Source organism: Triturus cristatus, chromosome 2_2 (genome assembly GCF_964204655.1).
Source record: "Triturus cristatus chromosome 2_2, aTriCri1.1, whole genome shotgun sequence".
In the NCBI taxonomy this organism is placed as follows: Eukaryota; Metazoa; Chordata; class Amphibia; order Caudata; family Salamandridae; genus Triturus; species Triturus cristatus.
Window position 1 is genome coordinate 217515424 of NC_140582.1, and position 19638 is coordinate 217535061.

Consider the following 19638-nt stretch of genomic DNA (forward strand, 5'->3'; position numbering starts at 1 on the left):
ACTCAGGGTTTGTGGATTCTCCTAGAGGGGTCACAGAAATGAGCCAAAATACAGCAAAATTTTGTTTTTTTTCGGAAAAATTGGAAAAACGGGCTGCAAATGAAAGCATCTGGGTTTTTCCCTGCAAATGTTATCAAAAAAGGGTTTGTGGGGTTGAAATCAGCATTTTCCCAGCTTTTCGGGGATACCAGACTTTTGTCAGAAACCCAACATTTTTTACACAGTTTTGGCATTTTTCTGGGACATAGCCTAATTTTGCTATTTTTTGTGCTTTTGACCTCCTTCCAGTTAATGGCAGAAATGGGTACAAAAGCAATAATGGATCCTGGAAAGCTATACATTTTCGAGAAGAAGACAATTCTGAATTCAGCAAGGGGTCATTTGTGTAGATCCATCAAGGTTTTTTTATAGAAACTAACAGTTAAATATAGGATAAATTGAAAATTAGTTGAAAAAAAAGCCTTTCGTGTCAACGTTTTCACCTGTAACTTCTTCTAATTATGACAGCTCTTTGAAAGCAATATACCATTACATCCGCTGAACATTACTGGTTGTGAAGATATATAGGACTTATAGGTTCACCAAAAACCCGACGAACCCAGAGCCAAAAACTGAGCAGCAACTTGCAATGGTTTTTAATTATGTACCGGGTATATAGTAATTATTCTGTAAAAATGTGTACATGGAAAAATCGGTATGAAAGACACCTATGTATTTCTAAAATGGGAACAAAATATAGAGTTTAGAAAGAGTAGATATTTGCACATTTCTGAAATTGGGAATACTCATACTAGCATGAGAATTATCAGTCATTTTTTAGAATGACTTCTTTTTTACACAATATCTTTCATTTGGAAGGCAGAAATGCATCGAAAGTCAATAGATAATAACAGTTCCTTTACAAAACTGAATTACCCTAAGTCTCCCGATAAAAATGGTACCTCACTTGTGTGGGTAGGCATAGTGCCCGCAACAGGAAACGGCGCAAAACGCAACGTGGTCACAACTCAATATCGCAGTGAAAATTTACCCTTTTTTGGCAAAGTGCCTAGCTCTAGTTTTTGAACCCTAGCTCTGCGGGCACCTTGGGAAACCTAGCAAACCTATACATTTTTGAAAACTAGACACCCAGGGGAATCCAGGATGGGGTGACTTGACTGCCTCCCACCAGGGTCTGTTACCCAGAATCCCTTGCAAACCTAAAACATTGTAAAAAAAAAAAAAAAAAACATTTTCCACACATTTCTGTGGTGGAAAGTTCCGGAATCTGCGTGGATCCACAAATTTCCACCCACCCCGTGTTCCCCAGAGTCTTACGAGAAAAACGGTACCTCACTTGTGTGGGTCGGCCTAGTGCCCGCGACAGGAAACGGCGCAAAACGCAACGTGGTCACACCTCAATTTCGCAGTGAAAAATGACCCTTTTTTGGCAAAATGTCTCGCTGTAGTTTTTGAACCCTAGCTCTGTGGGCACCTTGGGAAACCTAGCAAACCTATACGTTTTTGAAAACTAGACACCCAGGGGAATCCAGGATGGGGTGACTTGACTGCCTCCCACCAGGGTCTGTTACCCAGAATCCCTTGCAAACCTAAAACATTGTAAAAGAAAAACAAAACACATTTTCCACACATTTCTGTGGTGGAAAGTTCCGGAATCTGCTTGGATCTACAAATTTCCACCCACCCCGCGTTCCCCAAAGTCTTACGAGAAAAACGGTACCTCACTTGTGTGGGTCGGCCTAGTGCTCGCGACAGGAAACGGCGCAAAACGCAACGTGGTCACACCTCAATTTCGCAGTGAAAAATGACCCTTTTTTGGCAAAATGTCTAGCTGTAGTTTTTGAACCCTAGCTCTGCGGGCACCTTGGGAAACCTAGCAAACCTATATATTTTTGAAAACTAGACACCCGTGTGCTTCCAGGGAGGCATGGCTTGCGTGGATCCCCCAACGTTTTCTTACCCAGAATGCCCTGCAAACCTCAAATTTAGCTGAAAAAAATCACCTTTTTCACACATTTTTTTGTGTGGGAAAGTTGTGGCATCACCGGGCTGACACAAATTTCCTACCACCCAGCGTTCCCCCGGGTCTCCCGATAAAAACGGTGCCTCACTCGTGTGGGAGGCCCAAGTATCCGCGACAGGCAAGGCCCCAAAACGTATTGAGGCGACATGAAAATTGCCTACCTCAAAACGACCTGGTTTTGCAAGGGGGGTCACCTGGGTTTTTGGCCCGGTGCTCGGCGGCCACCTAGGGGAACCTACCAAACCCACACATTTCTGAAAACTAGACACCCGGGGGATTCCAGGGAGGTATGGCTTGCGTGGATCCCCCAACGTTTTCTTACCCAGAATGCCCTGCAAACCTCAAATGTAGCTGAAAAAATCACCTTTTTCACACATTTTTGTGTGGGAAAGTTGTGGCATCACCGGGCTGACACAAATTTCCTACCACCAAGCGTTCCCCCAGGTCTCCCGATAAAAATGGTGCCTCACTCGTGTGGGAGGCCCAAGTATCCGCGACAGGCAAGGCCCCAAAACGTATTGAGGAGACATGAAAATTGCCTACCTCAAAACGACCTGGTTTTGCAAGGGGGGGTCACCTGGGTTTTTGGCCCGGTGCTCGGCGGCCACCTAGGGGAACCTACCAAACCCACACATTTCTGAAAACTAGACACCCGGGGGATTCCAGGGAGGTATGGCTTGCGTGGATCCCCCAACGTTTCCTTACCCAGAATGCCCTGCAAACCTTAAATTTAGCTGAAAAAAATCACCTTTTTCACACATTTTTGTGTGGGAAAGTTGTGGCATCACCGGGCTGACACAAATTTTCTACCACCCAGCGTTCCCCCGGGTCTCCCGATAAAAACGGTGCCTCACTCGTGTGGGAGGCCCAAGTACCCGCAACAGGCAAGGGCCCAAAACGTATTGAGGCGACATGAAAATTGCCTACCTCAAAACAACCTGGTTTTGCAAGGGGGGTCACCTGGGTTTTTGGCCCGGTGCTCGACGGCCACCTAGGGGAACCTACCAAACCCACACATTTCTGAAAACTAGACACCCGGGGGATTCCAGGGAGGTATGGCTTGCGAGGATCCCCCAACGTTTCCTTACCCAGAATGCCCTGCAAACCTCAAATTTAGCTGAAAAAAAATCACCTTTTTCACACATTTTTGTGTGGGAAAGTTGTGGCATCACCGGGCTGACACAATTTTCTACCACCCAGCGTTCCCCCGGGTCTCCCGATAAAAACGGTGCCTCACTCATGTGGGAGGCCCAAGTACCCGCGACAGGCAAGGGCCCAAAACGTAGTGAGGCGCACTACGTTTAGGACCCTTGCCTGTTGAGGCGCACTACGGTTTGGACCCTTGCCTGTCGCGGGTACTTGGGCCTCCCACACGAGAGATTCTCCCCTTTCCAACGATACCTCTCCCGTCTATCTACGTGCTCATGGGGCTGAGATAGCCCCCTGAGCACGTACAAAGTGAAACCTGAAATGAGCCTCTTGGCTCATTTCAGTTTCACTTTCACTGTAATGACGTCGGCGCGACGTGCGCGCCGATCGTCATTACAGTGAAAGGGGGGGGAGGGGTGGGGCCTCGGGTGCTGGGGAAGCTCTTCCCCAGCTCCCGAGGCTATTTGTGCAGAAAGGGAATCCCTCTGGTGCCCGCACCAGAGGGATTCCCTGGGGTATGCCTCATGACGAGCTGGACTCGTTATGGGCACAGCACGACTGTGCTCCATGACGAGTCCAGCTCGTCATGGGCATACAAGGGGTTAAAGAGGAATGTACACCTTCTCCCCATCAGAGTCTGCAGAGAGGAGGGCCCGAACCAAACAGCATTTGAGACGGCTGAGAGTTTGGCCTCATGAACAGCATTTACAAGAGTGGAAAATCGTTTGTAACAGAAAAAAAACACACCAGGATCTGTGTGGAAGGGCGTGAACAAAGGGAGCAGACCTCTCATCACTGGGTGTGCAATGTAAGGCTCCATGACGTCACACCCAGGGAGCTGTCAGATGGATCTTGGAGCCATGGCGTCACCATGGGGCCTGGAGGTGGGAATCCTGAATGTACAAGTTTTCATGAAGAAATAGTGTACAATGGCTCACATTTATTTAAGCTCTGTTCCTCACATTTATTTAAGTACTTTGTCGCTTGAATGAGATCGCAGGTGGGATTTCGTTTAAATATCTTCCTGTTTCCTTGTTCAGACGTGCTCCTGAAATGAAGTATGTCCTGGTAAACGGTGAGGATGAAAAAAACTTGACCCCGCTCTTATTCCTTAGGCCTTCACATTACTCATCAACCACTTTAGAAAAGAGGCACGTTTACTGATATTGTACAGAAATTAACTACTGTATGTATTCTGCAGAGACAGGAGGTAAAAAGGCAGTCTATATGTAGCAGTGCAAAAGGGTTCCTATCAATGCCAGCCTTCCTGGGGCTCAGACCTGAGCCTACTGCTGGCCTTGAGGTATGATTAACTTTAAGGTCAGACAGGTGAACATGCTAGGTGCATGGTGTACTTCAACTGTTGTCAAAAGCTGTGGATGGTGAAGCATGTGCTGGTGCTTGTGCCAAATGTCGCAGTGGCGCTGACCCACAAGCCGCGCCGCAGCTCACTCGGCGGCTGTCTGAATGGCCTGCTGAGTCTGACAATGCAGGTCAGTCATCATGATGCCGGACCGCCCACCCCCTTCAGAGTCTGAAGGGGGTGGGGGGGTCCGGCGTCGTGCTGACTGACATGCATTGTCAGTCAGACTCAGCAGGCCAGGTCAGGGGGTGGCGCGGAGCGCACAGCAGGCAGCAGCACAAGTGCGCATGTTGGGTTTAGGTCGGAGAATTTTTGCAACCAGCCCAGTCATGCGCACTAGTGTTGAGTCTGGTTGGCGGCTGCGCATTAGGAGAGCGAGGGTTGCTTAACGCCGCAACCCTCGGTCTCCTAATGGGCGGCGAGTATCCCTGATAAGCCAACCCTGGCGCTGCTGGAGCAGCGTCAGTATTGGCTGAGAGTGTTTGAAAGCGCCACCCAAGGAGCTGGTGCATTTCAGAGTGAGGGAAACCGTATGAGGGGGTGTGTAGCAGGGAGTCCCAGCAGCGCCAGGCCTTGGCTGCCACCCAAAAATCACCTCTTCTCTCTGAGCTGACACTGCATGCTCTGAGAAGTGCTGCTCGAACTGCGCAAGGCTGCATGGCCGACTGACTGCCCCCTGAGAGCCTGCTGACCCGAGCCTTCTGCCCTGGACTTTCCTCCCCGCCTCCTGGTGTGATGGACATTCACGCACAGGCCCGGCCCTGTCCGGCTGCAGGGCCCCGGTGCCGCTCTAGCCCGGCTGATTGGGTGGTTTCGGATTAGACGTGGTTTCCAGGTCTTTCTCCATGTCTTTCTCCCAGTCACGCTGCTGATGGCTGAAGCCTGGTTGGACGAAGAGGAGGAGGAGGAGCTGCAGGAGCTCAGAGATAGCGCCGGGAACTGGAGGAACAGGAGAGCCAGCGCTACCTCTGCGACAGGTAAGACAGGTCTCAGTGACTGCTGTGCTGGCAGCTGCTCTCCGTGCTTGGAGCTGTCAGACCGATATATTCACAGTAAAGTTTTAACTTAAAGGAAAGGCCTCTAAATAAAAAGACACTTCATATGATGAAAGTGAGTAAGAACATATTTATAGCGGTTACTGCCGGACTCCTTTCTTTTCTGTCAGCATTTAATGGATTACACTGTCCCAGGACTCCATTGCCTCCAATAGGCCAGCCTTCAAACCCAAACTGCTCGTAATGTTGAAATCTCACCGAATCCATATGACTGGCTGAGAGTGAAAACAAGTTGTGACAGCTATGGTTCCCAAAAGGATTTATCCATCTTTTTAGTTAGTTGATTAAAAAAAAAAAATAATCAACTAGATATCCATGTAAACCTCTGTTTCTATAGTTGCATTACCGAAACATTAGTTATGTTATTTTAATTTTGTACAGTGTTATTTGCTGGGCCACGTCCAAGTGTGGTTGGGTTTGGAAAGGAGTGGCCACCTGCCTACCTCAGGAAACCTAGACTAGCATGAACTCCTCGAAGAGAAGTGATCTCTTTTTTACCTAAACAACCTGAGGTATTTGATGAAGTGCAGAATAAGTGATCAACGCAGGACTGAATAAACTGACATCATAGTGAGTGGTCGGGTCTGTGGTTTTACTGGACTGAAGTCAGATCATGTGGCGACTCTGCGAAGGAGCCTCAGCGATGTTTATACCGAACAGCCTGCCCACCTATGGCTCTGTACTGGACATGTCCTTGAGAGGGATCTTCATTAATGTAATAACTGCACTTTCACCATTGCTTTATTAACCTTCCTGCTTTCTCAAATTTGCTTGAATATGCACCATTTGCCCACTCTTTTTTCAAAATGTTCGAGGGAAGTGCCCCCCGCCCCCGAACCCCATGTGGGTTGTTCCGGCTCGCTCGCTACGCTCGCTGGGATGGAAGGCTACATTTGGATTAGAGGTGTGCATAATTTGTGTGCTATCCGTTGGTACAATTATGTCAAATTTTGAAAAAATTATGCAAACTTACACGAAATGCAAATCTAGCATGTTTTACTATATTTTAGCCTGAAATGCATCTTCACATTCATGTTGTTTGTGGGGCTGCATTTCACAATACAAACAATTAGTGCAAAAATCACAAGTGCTGTGGACAACAGACGCCCAAGTTCTGTTCATTCACCGCTGTTGCCATGCTCCCGCAATTGGAATATTACCTGAACGGTCTTCAAATTACACAACTTGGTGTAATGAAGTAATTTCGGCAACCTCACCTAAAAAGCATAGCACGAAATGCCTGAAAGTTTACAAGATTATGCCAGTGTAAAAAAAATAAAAATCACTTGGGCTTCATTTGGATTCCAATCATGTTAATCAACTAGTGACCAAATATGCCACAAGTATTATTCACCTCCTGCAAGGAGTGGCAAAAATCCCTAAGCACTTTAAGATGGTTTGTCCTATGTAAAAATCAATAAATAAATGTTCTTTTCATTCCCATTAATGTGGTTTAGAACAACATATTTTTTGGCAATGTGAGGAAGAGGTTGGTGCCTCCATAAACATACGACTACTTTCTAAAGCGAGAAGCTGAAAGACGGCAACGTCAAGTGAAAGAGCTATACTTTAGAGATCAATGAAGTGCGAATAACTAATAACCTTAGACTGCTACAAAGAACCACTAACAGTAGTGAAGAGCATTAAATATTCATCACAATATTTTATGGTTATTATTTAGACCGTACTTGTCACCTCTTCATCGATTATTTTCTGGCAGGGAATGACTCAAGGCTATCCATTCCACGCGCCCAACAGATCCCTCATAAAGAACATATCCAAGCAACACAAAAATAAAGATGCTCTTACCTTGGCGGTGAGAAAGACACTGAAGTGCTCGTTAAAGGAGAGGACTGGGTGGTCAGCGATTCTTTTCAAGAATTTATCCAAAGCTTTCCTCCTGGTCTCCACAAACTCTTCGGAGAACCGATCAACAACCCCCTTGACCACAAATTTCTCTGGTAAAGGCTGCGAAGAAAGGACAATCGTGTTAAATGCATGGATACCACAAGGTCAAATCAGCAGGATAGAGTCCAACATGATCTAATCATTTCAGAGAACTGCAATTTATTCATATTTTCATAAGGAAGCTGGTGGTCAACTAATTCCATATAAATCAATCATGTTGAAAAATTACATGACTTGTGCCCATGCTAGCCATTTGCTAGATCGCCCAAAAAAGGGTGTGCACATAATAGAGGAGGTTCGCCACACAGGGACAAGGACTAAAGCAACTAGTCCTTGTGGTGTCATGCCCCGACTTCGCCCCCTTTGCTGGCTATCGTCATGTAACACAACAAGATCCTCAAAGAGTTGGGGGGGACAGTTTGTCTATTGTCTGACTCAAACTTATTTACTGAGCTACTTAATAGGTTCTCACTCCCTCCTTAGTCCCACTTCATGCTCACCTCTGGACCAAACAAGCACTGGGAAACCCAACAGGTCTGGCTTTAATGCAAACACAACTACACACAGGTAGGTTGGGCACCACCCTCTGGGTCATTGCACACACTGTTTCGGTTCTGGACTTTTGTATAATTTCTAATGCAGTGGTTCTTAACCCTTTGACTTCTGTGGACCCCCACTTAATCACTACTGGATCTGGGAACCCCCACTGAATCATTATTGGAATCTGGGCACCCCTAATTGAGTCACTACTGGAAACCGGGGGCACAGGCCTAATCATTTTTGATTATAGACAAACGAATACAGAAACAAGCATTCATCAAACGAATACATAGATTTTTTTTTGTATTCGATTCACAACACCTATAAAAACAATCTAAATTATAATTTGATGGGAAGGTTCGAGCCTTTCTAAGTTCAATTGAGGCTACTCATCATCCATACTATATCTTGCTTAATGCGCTCACTCTACTCTTACAAATCAATCTGGGGATACTAACTTAATGTTTTGCCTCCAATGTTACATTTTCCTTCTTTATTGATATACAATTCCTTAATCTGTTAATATTTAGTCACAGGCCCCTTGAGAAAGCTTCAAGGACCCCCAGGGGTCCCCGGACCACAGGTGAAGAACCACTGATCCGATGCATTCTGTGAGTTTTAGTTGTGTTGTCTTCCACTGAAGTAATTAGATTGATGCATTTGAGTACCTGGAGTGAGGAGTTCACTATAAACACAGGGATTCACAAATGTTGTTTACATGTGTTGTATCCAGAAAAAACAGAACCACACAGTTTGTCCTGTTAGCTTTGCTAATGCTGGGAAAAAGTTGTAAAAAATGATTGCTTTCTTTACAGAATGCATTTAAGGGAGAACAGAATGTGACAGTGTGATGATTGAGTGTACTTTTCATATGTAAAACAGCCCTTCATGCATTCAAATGGGAGCAATTCCTGTAAGCTGGAATGATGTTCCACACAACCAACATCGCATGGTGACAAGAGTAATACTCCTCTGGATGGGGCTCACACTCTGTACAATTTAAAAGTTTCGAAACAATATGTCTCGCTGATGCCCTGACAGGCCAGACCTAAAAAACAGAGACCGAGAGTAGAACCACCAAGATCTGCGTTGCTGCTGCTGGGATCTGCAGGATTATTGAATGGAGAGCAGATATAGATTCCAAAGGAATCCTCTCAGGCACCCTTGCTGACACAGAAGCAGCACAATATATTGAACTCTTTCTTGCAGTGGCCTTCAAAGATGGTCACGAGGGATGGGGATGGTAACAGAGAGCAGACTACCCACAGCTAAATGGCAACAAATGAAGGAAAGATTTTTGGACTTTAAACGGGGACACAAGAAAAGTGGCTGCCCACAGATGTATGTGGAGGTCATTGGAGATTGAGAAGTAAAATGCAGTCTCTCAAGACCTGAAGAGCTGGAGGAGGGATTGACCAACTCTTGTGGATTAAAACTATGAACGAAACACTGATGAAATGTTTCAGTATTGGATTTGGAAGCGTTTCCCACCAACCAATTAACTGAAATCGCCTAGGTATATGGTTAGTTCAAGCTTGTTATGTATTTCACATATTTTCATTGTAAACAATATAAAACAAATAAAAGAAATGGTGCACTGTTATTATATTGTATCCCTGGGTAATCCACACATCTCTTTCCTTCGCCCTAGAAATTCAAGCCTCGGCCTGGATGCCACTCGCCAACAGGCTGCAGAATACTACATACCTGTCAACTCACATGGTGTCACCGTGTGACACACGATATCAGCTCTCATCACACGATCTGCCAGTGAGGATCCGATTTATCACACGGTGGCAGGGAAATGAGCTGAAAACCACTGTAAATGTTTTCCAGGCTTTGGACTGCCGACCTCCATTTAGGGTCGTGAAAGCACTCCAGGACGCAAGCACCACCCTCAGCAAGCTTTTTGGGGTGGAGGGGGGGGGGGGGGGGATTCAAAAGTGCCTCGTAGGTACTTCTCGGCACGAGGCCCTGCCCCCTCCTCACACAGGGAGATTGTTCTTTAAATTGGCAGGTATCGGGTATGATACTAGTGAAGCCAGTGTGGAAACAGGAGGGTACCTCACTATGCTGGCTGTCAACTTTCGCTGCCTCAGCCTCTGAGAGGCAGTCATCAACACTGGCCCACCAACACTAGTAGGAGTAAGAGATCCACAGTATGACTAGGCACACTGGAGCAAGCAGGCCTAATTTGGGGGGCTGTGGTGTTTCAATGTTTAAGGGCAGACACATTCTAACAGCTGAAGCAACAAAGAGCAAAATTGTGCACAAGCTTTCACAAAGGGCATGGTTATAAGGATGTTATTTGGTGGCAACATAATGCGGTTATTTGAGGGCAATGACTGGCTGTAACAATGGGCAAACAAGGGAATAAACCACCGGGATTTGGGTCATGGGTAGGTGCGACTGATTAACGCAATGATTATCAGGGACAGTGGCAGGCTAATTTGGGGTTTATGATGTATTGGTGCCTATTGTCATCCTAATGGAAAACTAAATCATGTATTTGTGGCACTTTAATACTGTGACAACTTCATATTCTAGTGGTTTTGTTTAACAACAACCAGCCTAATGTATATGTCCACTTCTGAATCAAGAAGAGGCTTTAGGGACTGCAGAATCTGACCCTATAGTACCACTTTAGACACAAGTTGGTTGTTTGAAAGACCAGGTACTAACTAATGAAGCTATCGCTGCCTGTGTAGAGCCACCACATTCAACATCCTATTGGCACAGGTTGGCACCACGTAAAACCTAAAACAAGCAAATGCACAGATGAGGAGCGCCCACAGTTTTACCTATGTCCTCTTGCCTTACCAATCCACAGGTTTCAAGGTGTGTTTTTAAATTGGAACTTTTTCCTTTTGGGGTATCTGGCTTTTTTTTAAATTACATTTTTCTTGTTGTTTCACAAAAGCCGAACAAATAAATCATACTGGAAATGGCTGACATACATATATATGAAATGTCATACTGGCAGTTGTAGATGTATTCATTAACGTTATGCCAAGGGCAGATATGGAAATAAGAGACAGTAGAGAGAATTAATAAAAGGAAGAAAAAGGGAGAAAGGAAGAGATGTAAGGGATAGGGTAAGTTCGTACATATAAATATAATTATAATCTAATATTATCCGAAAGGGAATCAGGGGAATTTGACTGCTTGCACATACACATCCAACATATTCCTGAGAGCTCTTGAAAAAGAAACACTGAAGCTCTTATATATTCTACGCACTTCTCATGGAACATACCCATGCCCACCAAGCCTGAGGCTAAACATTGCTATGGTTAATGCCAATTAGTAATAAGTCCAGCAAGTGGAAATCCCATTTGCAGTTAAAAGGGTGTAGGGTCAATTGTAGAGGAACCTAAAGTGACTGTGATCACATTTAACTGCATGTTGGTAGCAAAGATTGAGATTAAGGTGTTCTCCAATTGAGAGCAAAAGGAGTGAATGTATTTGCACCTGGAGATAAGGTGATCAAAGTGTCCAATGGAGTCTTTAAGATGCCAGAAGAGGTTAGAATCGACCAGTCCTAGTTTGTGCACCCTTTCCGGAGACGAGAATATTCTGTAGATAGTCTAGAATTTGCAATAAGAAACTGGGGGGAAATGTTGTATCTGGTGATATTTTACCAAATTTGATCCCCTATTAACTGTGAGGGAGGGGGGATGTTGTTAGAGATGCATGCCATGCCACTTTGTTTTGGATATGACGAGTATCAGGAAGACAACGTTTTCTGATAGAGTATATATAGTAGATGCAATGTGACCTTTGTCAGAGAAGACCACAAGGAATTTATTCAATCAGAAGTATGTATTTTGCCTAGTTTTCAAATTGCTGCTTCAATAAAAAATAAATAAAAATATATATATATATATAGAATTCTCTGTTGGGGGATTATGTCTCAGAAATATTGGCAAAAGATAATGGGATTCCTGCAAGCCCAAGTTTTTGAAAAGGAGAACACTTGATTCTGTCCATGTTTTCCAGAACCCGGGTCCAGGAACCATTTTGATATGAGGGTTAAACCAGGTAGAGGAGTAAGTAGATTTTTTCATCTTATTCTGAAAACATTTGCCAAGAGAATGTATTGCTGCAACAGTAGCAATAAGGATCTGCGTTTATTGTCCGACTTTCATTTGTTTAGAGTCATTTCATTTGCTTCTAGGTTGGGTTCATAAAAATGCAAGTTTGAAAGAAGGGGAGAACGGAGATTTCTCTAGCACTCGAATGGCGTGAATTCATATACATAAAGTTCAAAGCCAGGGGATAGTGTTCAGACTGGCTCAGAAGAGGAATCCTTCCATCCTCGTTGGTCCTGACGAAAGCCATTGACCCGCTGGGGCGCAAGTAGGGCGAAACAAAGACCAGTCTTACACTTGATGTAGGGGGATACCTTATACACTCCTGCACACATCCTTGTTTGTTTTTAACCTTACCCATACCCAGGTCTTAATAAACCTAACCACCCTGAATAGGAGGTAAGTTAGAAGCACTATTTGACACGGATCCCATGCAATCTCTTTGGTCTGAGAGACTACCTCCCGGTGGAAGTTAAGACCTAATGATGAATCTACCATTTCGGAGTACGTCAGTGGTAAACATATATTGTTGCCTGAAATTAGCTGTTAAGGGTCCCACAGGATTTTCCATGAGATAATTCCACAAAATGTTATCCCCACTCCTTATACTCAATATTGCACCATGACCAATATGTGTAGATTTATCATGAAGAATAGAGACAATTAGGAAGGTATGGTACCTCGGTGATTGTGCAGGTATAAGTCACTAACACACTTTTACCTAAGGCTGCTAGCCCCCAAAAATGGATAATTCCTCATATTAGGTTCTATGCAAACAGACAATGGTTTCTCTTGGCTGTTTGGTTGTTCAAGTAAATCATATAATCCAAATTTGTAATACTGAAACCAAATTAAGAAAATAAAAATAAAAAGTTGTGTAAAATGAAATAATGTATCAATGGGGAAAGGAATTGGCCTAACGGCTAGGGCAGTCGACCTTGAATCTGGGGAACTGGGTTGGAGTCTCGGCAACAACGCTGAACGTCCTGCGATTCTGGGAAAATCACTTAATCTCCCCGTGCCTAACAAAAAAATGAATGTGTCCTCATGTAACGCAACTGGTGCTTTGTAAAGCACTCTGATACCCGATACCTTTGGGTCAAGTTTGCGCTATATAAAACTCTGTAAAATACAAATAAAAAAACTCCTTAAAATCGACAGATTTATGTACCGTAAACGTCCAAACTAACAAGAGATCATACAATTTAATAAGGCCCCACCCAAAAAGAAAATCACAAAACAAATGGCAACAGTGGGAACCCAGCTTACACAAAACGTCTGTGGTTCAAGATCACCAACTGATCACAAATGCTGAAATGCTCATAATAGTTTAAAAACAATTAGGAACGTGATCTCCCCACCAAAATAATACTTCCATAGTAATACATAGATTGCCATCACTACCCACACGTCATCCGTAGGAAAACCAAGTGAAACACCATAGAAAGGGCACAATCAATGAAGAATGGAAACATGTAGTCTTCTACAGTAAAATCAAGCTGATAGGTGCGTGTGCTAAAGAGTTAATCACCCAATCATCGTGCTTGTTTTCTAGTTGAGGATCAGAGTTAGGGTGGACATAACCATTATAGTTGGGAATCTCGTTGCAAAAAGGTGCTTTCTACCATGAGTCCACCGCTCCACCTCCAGGTGTGGTGGCGGAGAAGGCAAATGACTATTGTACTAAAGGAGGGCAGGCAAGGCTCTGACCTTGGAGAGAAACAGGGTTGCGGGCCCAACAGCATACACCATTACACTGGACCTCTTCAATGTTTTGGATATGGCTGGTACGCAAGCCAACTGGATGCTGAGGCTCTGCTCAGAAAGGCTGGACCAAGAAACTCCCAATTGTGAATAGTGGATACTGGTTCTGGCACACTGGCCACTGAGGGCGATTGTGGTCCTGTGAACAAACCATGCTACATGGAAGTTAATGGGTACATGCATGGATAGTGGGTCTTGGGTAGGGTCTCTAGTGATGGAGTAGAGAACATTTCTTGGCACTCCGTGACCATGTCTAAGGTCTCTCTGGGCTGGCTAGGGTTGTCAATGCAAGCAGTATGAGTAGCAAAAGTGAACTCCAGCAGTGCTTTAGCAGAGCATCGGGCTTAGTCCCTTTTTCTGAGGGAACAATAAACTTGCAGCTTCCTTCAGGAAGCAAAGCAACAAGGTCCAAACAGGTCTATGTTGATGGAGATCTTCGACTTGCTGTGACGGGTTGCAGCACTTACTTACAGTGTTTGTATTTGGACAGCAGAAAACAGACACTCCACTGAAGGTCATTCTTTCAGTTTGACAATCCAACCAGTCAAAGAATGTTTTAGCAGGCCTTAGCCAACTCCTAGGATGTAACATGACTTCAGGCAGGTACGTGCTCACAGAGTAAGCTCCGGTTGTAAACAACACACCTCCCCTTTATAAAATCCTTGGAGTTAAAGGTGCATCCAATTACTCCCCCGTAAAGCAGTGGCAGAGCGAAAAGGTCACAAAGGTGAGACCTATTGACTTTCCGAATGTTGGTTTTAAATATCACCTCAAACACGATACAACACTGCAATGACTGTCAATTGGGAATACGGGTTCAAACAAAACACATTCAACCACTGAACAGAAACACCAAGTGAACAACAACAAAAATAGGAAGCCCAAAGCAAATCCACAGCATTAACACTAGTAAATAAATATATATATATACGCACACATATACATACATATACACACACATACATATATATATATATATACACATACATACATACATACATACACACACACACACACACACACTCATACCTGGACGATCTAAACAAACGGCGATAAAAAGAAAAAAATCTTTTTAACATAAATTAGATTTTAATTGCCTTTTCATAGTTTTAAGATCTCTGGGATAGAGGTTTAATTTTAATACATTATTTTGGTTTATATACCTATATTGTTTTATGTATTTTTAAACCTGCAATTAACTCCCATGCAAACCATGAAATCTGTTGTTTATGTCTATTGTTGAACCTGGCTACTTGATTGCACATGTCACTTTAAGAACAAGAAAAACGTTTAAAAAAACGGTTTAAAGGAAACCCACCTACCGTGATGCGCGTCATGTGATCAAGACCCTTTCAGGGTCGAAACGCGTCATGGCTGCCAAGGTCTTTAAGAGCTGAAATAAAGACTTTGTAACTACAAACGAATTGTGTGTGTTTGTATATGTATGTATATATATATATATATATATATATATATCTATATATATATATATATCTATCACTGCTCCTGGTTGCCCAACATTTAAGAAGCACTCGTGCAGCAGCGCTGAGGTACAAGCCCTTTAATAGGTATGGACAGCAACCGGCATACAGATTTCTTTCACAGCCGTCTTGCTATTATCGCCTGACGCGTTTCAAAGTTCAATGACTCCTTCCTCAGAGGCATAGCAGTTGGGAAAGTGCTCATTCTGGTCCCACCCTCTTTTTAAATGCAAACTGGAGCATGATGTTACACGGCAGCCCACGCCGTGGGGGAATGCACCACCGCAATTACAGCGGGCATGGAGCTGAGGATACACCCGGTATATCCATGAGGCTACAGCACCGAGGATTGTTACCATCCACGCCTTGGGGCCCATTGGAGGGCATGCAGAAGGTACCCCGAGTTTGTTGCATCTGTTGGGGACTACATTTCCCAGAAGGCAATATGCCTGTGACTCTTTCAAGCAGCCTATCAGCAGGCGAGAGACTCATCATAGCAGCCTATCAGAAGGTGTTTTAATCAATAAAAGCGTGATGTAAATCAAGCAGTGAACTTTGTGCCATTAAGCCTTTGATAAAGGAATATACTTCCGAAACGCGTCAGGCGAGGCAGCCCGAGAGTGATGGATGGCAGGATGTACACTGTTCCCTGAGTGCATCCCCGTTCTTTGGGCAAACTGGAGCATGATGTTACACGGCAGCCCACGCCGTGGGGGAATGCACCACCACAATTACAGCGGGCATGGAGCTGAGGATACACCCGGTATATCCATGAGGCTACAGCACCGAGGATTGTTACCATCCACGCCTTGGGGCCCATTGGAGGGCTGCAGAAGGTACCCAGAGTTTGTTGCATCTGTTGGGGACTACATTTCCCAGAAGGCAATATGCCTGTGACTCTTTCAAGCAGCCTATCAGCAGGCGAGAGACTCATCATAGCAGCCTATCAGAAGGTGTTTTAATCAATAAAAGCGTGATGTAAATCAAGCAGTGAACTTTGTGCCATTAAGCCTTTGATAAAGGAATATACTTCCGAAACGCGTCAGGCGAGACAGCCCGAGAGTGATGGATGGCAGGTTGTACACTGTTCCCTGAGGGCATCCCCGTTCTTTGGGCAAACTGGAGCATGATGTTACACGGCAGCCCACGCCGTGGGGGAATGCACCACCGCAATTACAGCGGGCATGGAGCTGAGGATACACCCAGTATATCCATGAGGCTACAGCACCGAGGATTGTTACCATCCACGCCTTGGGGCCCATTGGAGGGCATGCAGAAGGTACCCCGAGTTTGTTGCATCTGTTGGGGACTACATTTCCCAGAAGGCAATATGCCTGTGACTCTTTCAAGCAGCCTATCAGCAGGCGAGAGACTCATCATAGCAGCCTATCAGAAGGTGTTTTAATCAATAAAAGCGTGATGTAAATCAAGCAGTGAACTTTGTGCCATTAAGCCTTTGATAAAGGAATATACTTCCGAAACGCGTCAGGCGAGACAGCCCGAGAGTGATGGATGGCAGGATGTACACTGTTCCCCGAGTGCATCCCCGTTCTTTGGGCAAACTGGAGCATGATATATATATATATATATATATATATATATATATATATATCAAAAACTAGACAAAGATACTTCGCCGTCAAGAGCATCAGCAAAGGGAGAATGCTGCTTCTGACAAGTGCTTTTATTGGCTGATTTCAGATTCTAGTACTGGAATGTTTTGGTCTTTGCTATTTGCTTTAAATAACAGCCAATGGTGGCCATAGAAAAGGCAGGCATAATTCTCTCTTCCGGTCTAGAGCACCACCAAGCATGGTTCGATGCAGACCAACTACTGGGATAGTCTTAATTAAACGACAAATCTACAACCCTTGACAGAGGGAGCTTTTCCAACACACACATAATGTAATTGCTGGCGCGAATGAAGGACAGGAAACAAAAGCCCAGCCGGAGCACTATGCACAGACCAGCCCTCAATCTCAGAGTGGTTCTCAAAGCAACAACCCGAACAGGTTTCGCCACCTGCAGCTTCCCACCAACTCCACTCCCCACAACAAGTAAACCTGTTTTTTATGCATCTTCATGAACAAGGCAGAGCTCTGAATTATAATGGGAATGAAACGAAAAGTTAGAACTTTAAGCACTTTAATGAAAGAATGTGTGCTTAACTAGCCGCACTGTTTGACTAACAGGTTTCTTTCCCTAGACATGGGCCACTCAGCATTCACCTTCGCAGACGAAGTGCTGAACACAAACCATTCATTGGCTGTTCCCACTGGAGCTAGGCTGGCCACGCTCCAACGAGATGAAAGGATCTGTGTTACGCAATAGAGGCAGGGGACTATCGGGTTGATAAAGGAAAAACAAGTCAGGTTGCAAGCAAGCAGGGTTGGTGGAAGAAAACAAGCGATAAGGCGGACAAAGACCAAGAAACAGATGCTGTTTAAGGGCAGACCAAGAAACCGTTTCTCAGTAGCATTGAGAGTGACACAGGCAGTCCTACAAACCACCAGTACAAGACACAAATGTGTTAAGCCCACATTATAACATTCACAGGTCAGCACATTTCCACCGTCACTCTTCGTTATCACAGACCTTACATTAGGATAATGACTTGTGTCCAGAAACCCATCACATGGGCTAGGTGTTTAAATTTAAAAAGTGTTTGCCCCTCCCATTATCTATATGATAAATATCTGACCAAAATATAAGCAGTACCACCAGGGTTGAAGGTGAAGGCCACATATGATGCAGGGTACCCCAGAATGAGGAAGGGTAGGCCTCCGTGTAATGAGGATTACCAGTACCCTTTGGTAATCACAGCAATACACGTCATCATCTCATTGCAATTCTTTTTTTAGTAACATTTTTATTTGATTTTCAATAAACAACATTAGCCAACACAAGCTTCATACATATAACCTCCGCCCATCCTCAGTCACCTCTTCGCCGACCCCCTCCCACAGGAACACCTCTGGATTCTAGTCCTGCAGTTGTACGGACAAATGTCTTTAGAAAAGTATGGGAAACGGTAAGTCTCTATTTCTGGCTCAGTATTTTTAGGGTGGTCCATAGCAGCCCCACGTTGCCTCATCTTTCTCCCATCCCTGACCTCTGTAATCCATACACTCGCCTCCGTTATCCTTAATCCTCTTCGCACCAGCAACCCCCCTCCCCCGGATACATTTTCAAACTTTTTGGGGCACCCTCTACCATTGTAAGTCAGCTTTTCTTTGGCATAACAAATATTAATCTCTTGCTCCCTTCCGCCCATTTTTGGCCTTATGCTTTTTCTTCAGTGCAGTTCATTGTTGGCCTTCTTCTTAGCGCTCCCACCCCTAGCCCGCTGTTATCTCACATATCGATATAAGCATCCTCTCGTGTCAAAATACAGTTGCATCAAATAAAACAGAGCTACACCATTTTCTTGTGGGAAAACTGTTGCAAGTTTATTCGCATTCTGTTATGCATTTATATACACAGGTAGGGTTAGCTTACGGGTGATCATCCGAGTGCAGCGCTGTTGAGGACTAACCGCAGACACCCCTCCTGAAAATCTCCAGCCACCGGGCATTACGTTGTCATCTCATTATTTATCCGGTGCTGTACATTACGTATTGGGGCTTTGGCCCAATTTTTTTTTATGTGTTTGCTGCACCCGTGCCGCCAAAGCACATGGTAAGGCAAACCCCCAGCTATCAGGATACCAACTGTCGCTTACGGGATAAAGGTATCACCGTCGCGTTCTTCTCATGGCCCCCTATGGCCTGAGGATCTTTTTTTTTTTTTAGCAGCCCCATCGCCCTCTGGTGGGGTAATAATAGCCTTTTTGCATAAAGATCACCCGTAAGACACTCCAAGGCTCAGGGTGGCCTACCACGACCCTGAGTCCCCCACCTGTGTAGCTCTAGTGTTCAATCACCACATCCAAACGCTTTCAGGGCCCACCAAATGTTCCTCACTAACACCTAATTGCCCTGATCTGATACTTGCACTCCATCTAGCACAAAGTAACCAGGTGTCCTTGTGCATAGTGGACCGTGTTTCGCAAAGCCAAATCCTGAGTTCCTCGTGAACTTCTGCATTGCATCGTTCAGCCTTCTCCTTGAGGCTTCTACTGCGGCATGTGAGCGAGCCACCCGACAATTACCCCTCGGAATTATCTCCGACTAGATTATGTCGCAGGGGGTCAATTCCGCTGCCAATCTAGTCATTGTCACCCTCATGTCGTGCAGCAGCTGCCCCCTGCCAAGTGTGGTAAGAT

At 44.8% G+C, this 19638-nt stretch overlaps 1 protein-coding gene across 1 annotated transcript in view; it reads right to left on the reverse strand.

The window, feature by feature from the left end:
* Window positions 1-19638, reverse strand: part of SNX30 (sorting nexin family member 30) — a 234057-nt gene that overhangs the window by 37627 nt on the left and 176792 nt on the right. The window contains exon 4 of the mRNA XM_085641260.1: window positions 7400-7558. Within this exon, the coding sequence (XP_085497386.1) occupies window positions 7400-7558 (159 nt within the window). The remainder of the gene's footprint in view (window positions 1-7399; window positions 7559-19638) is intronic.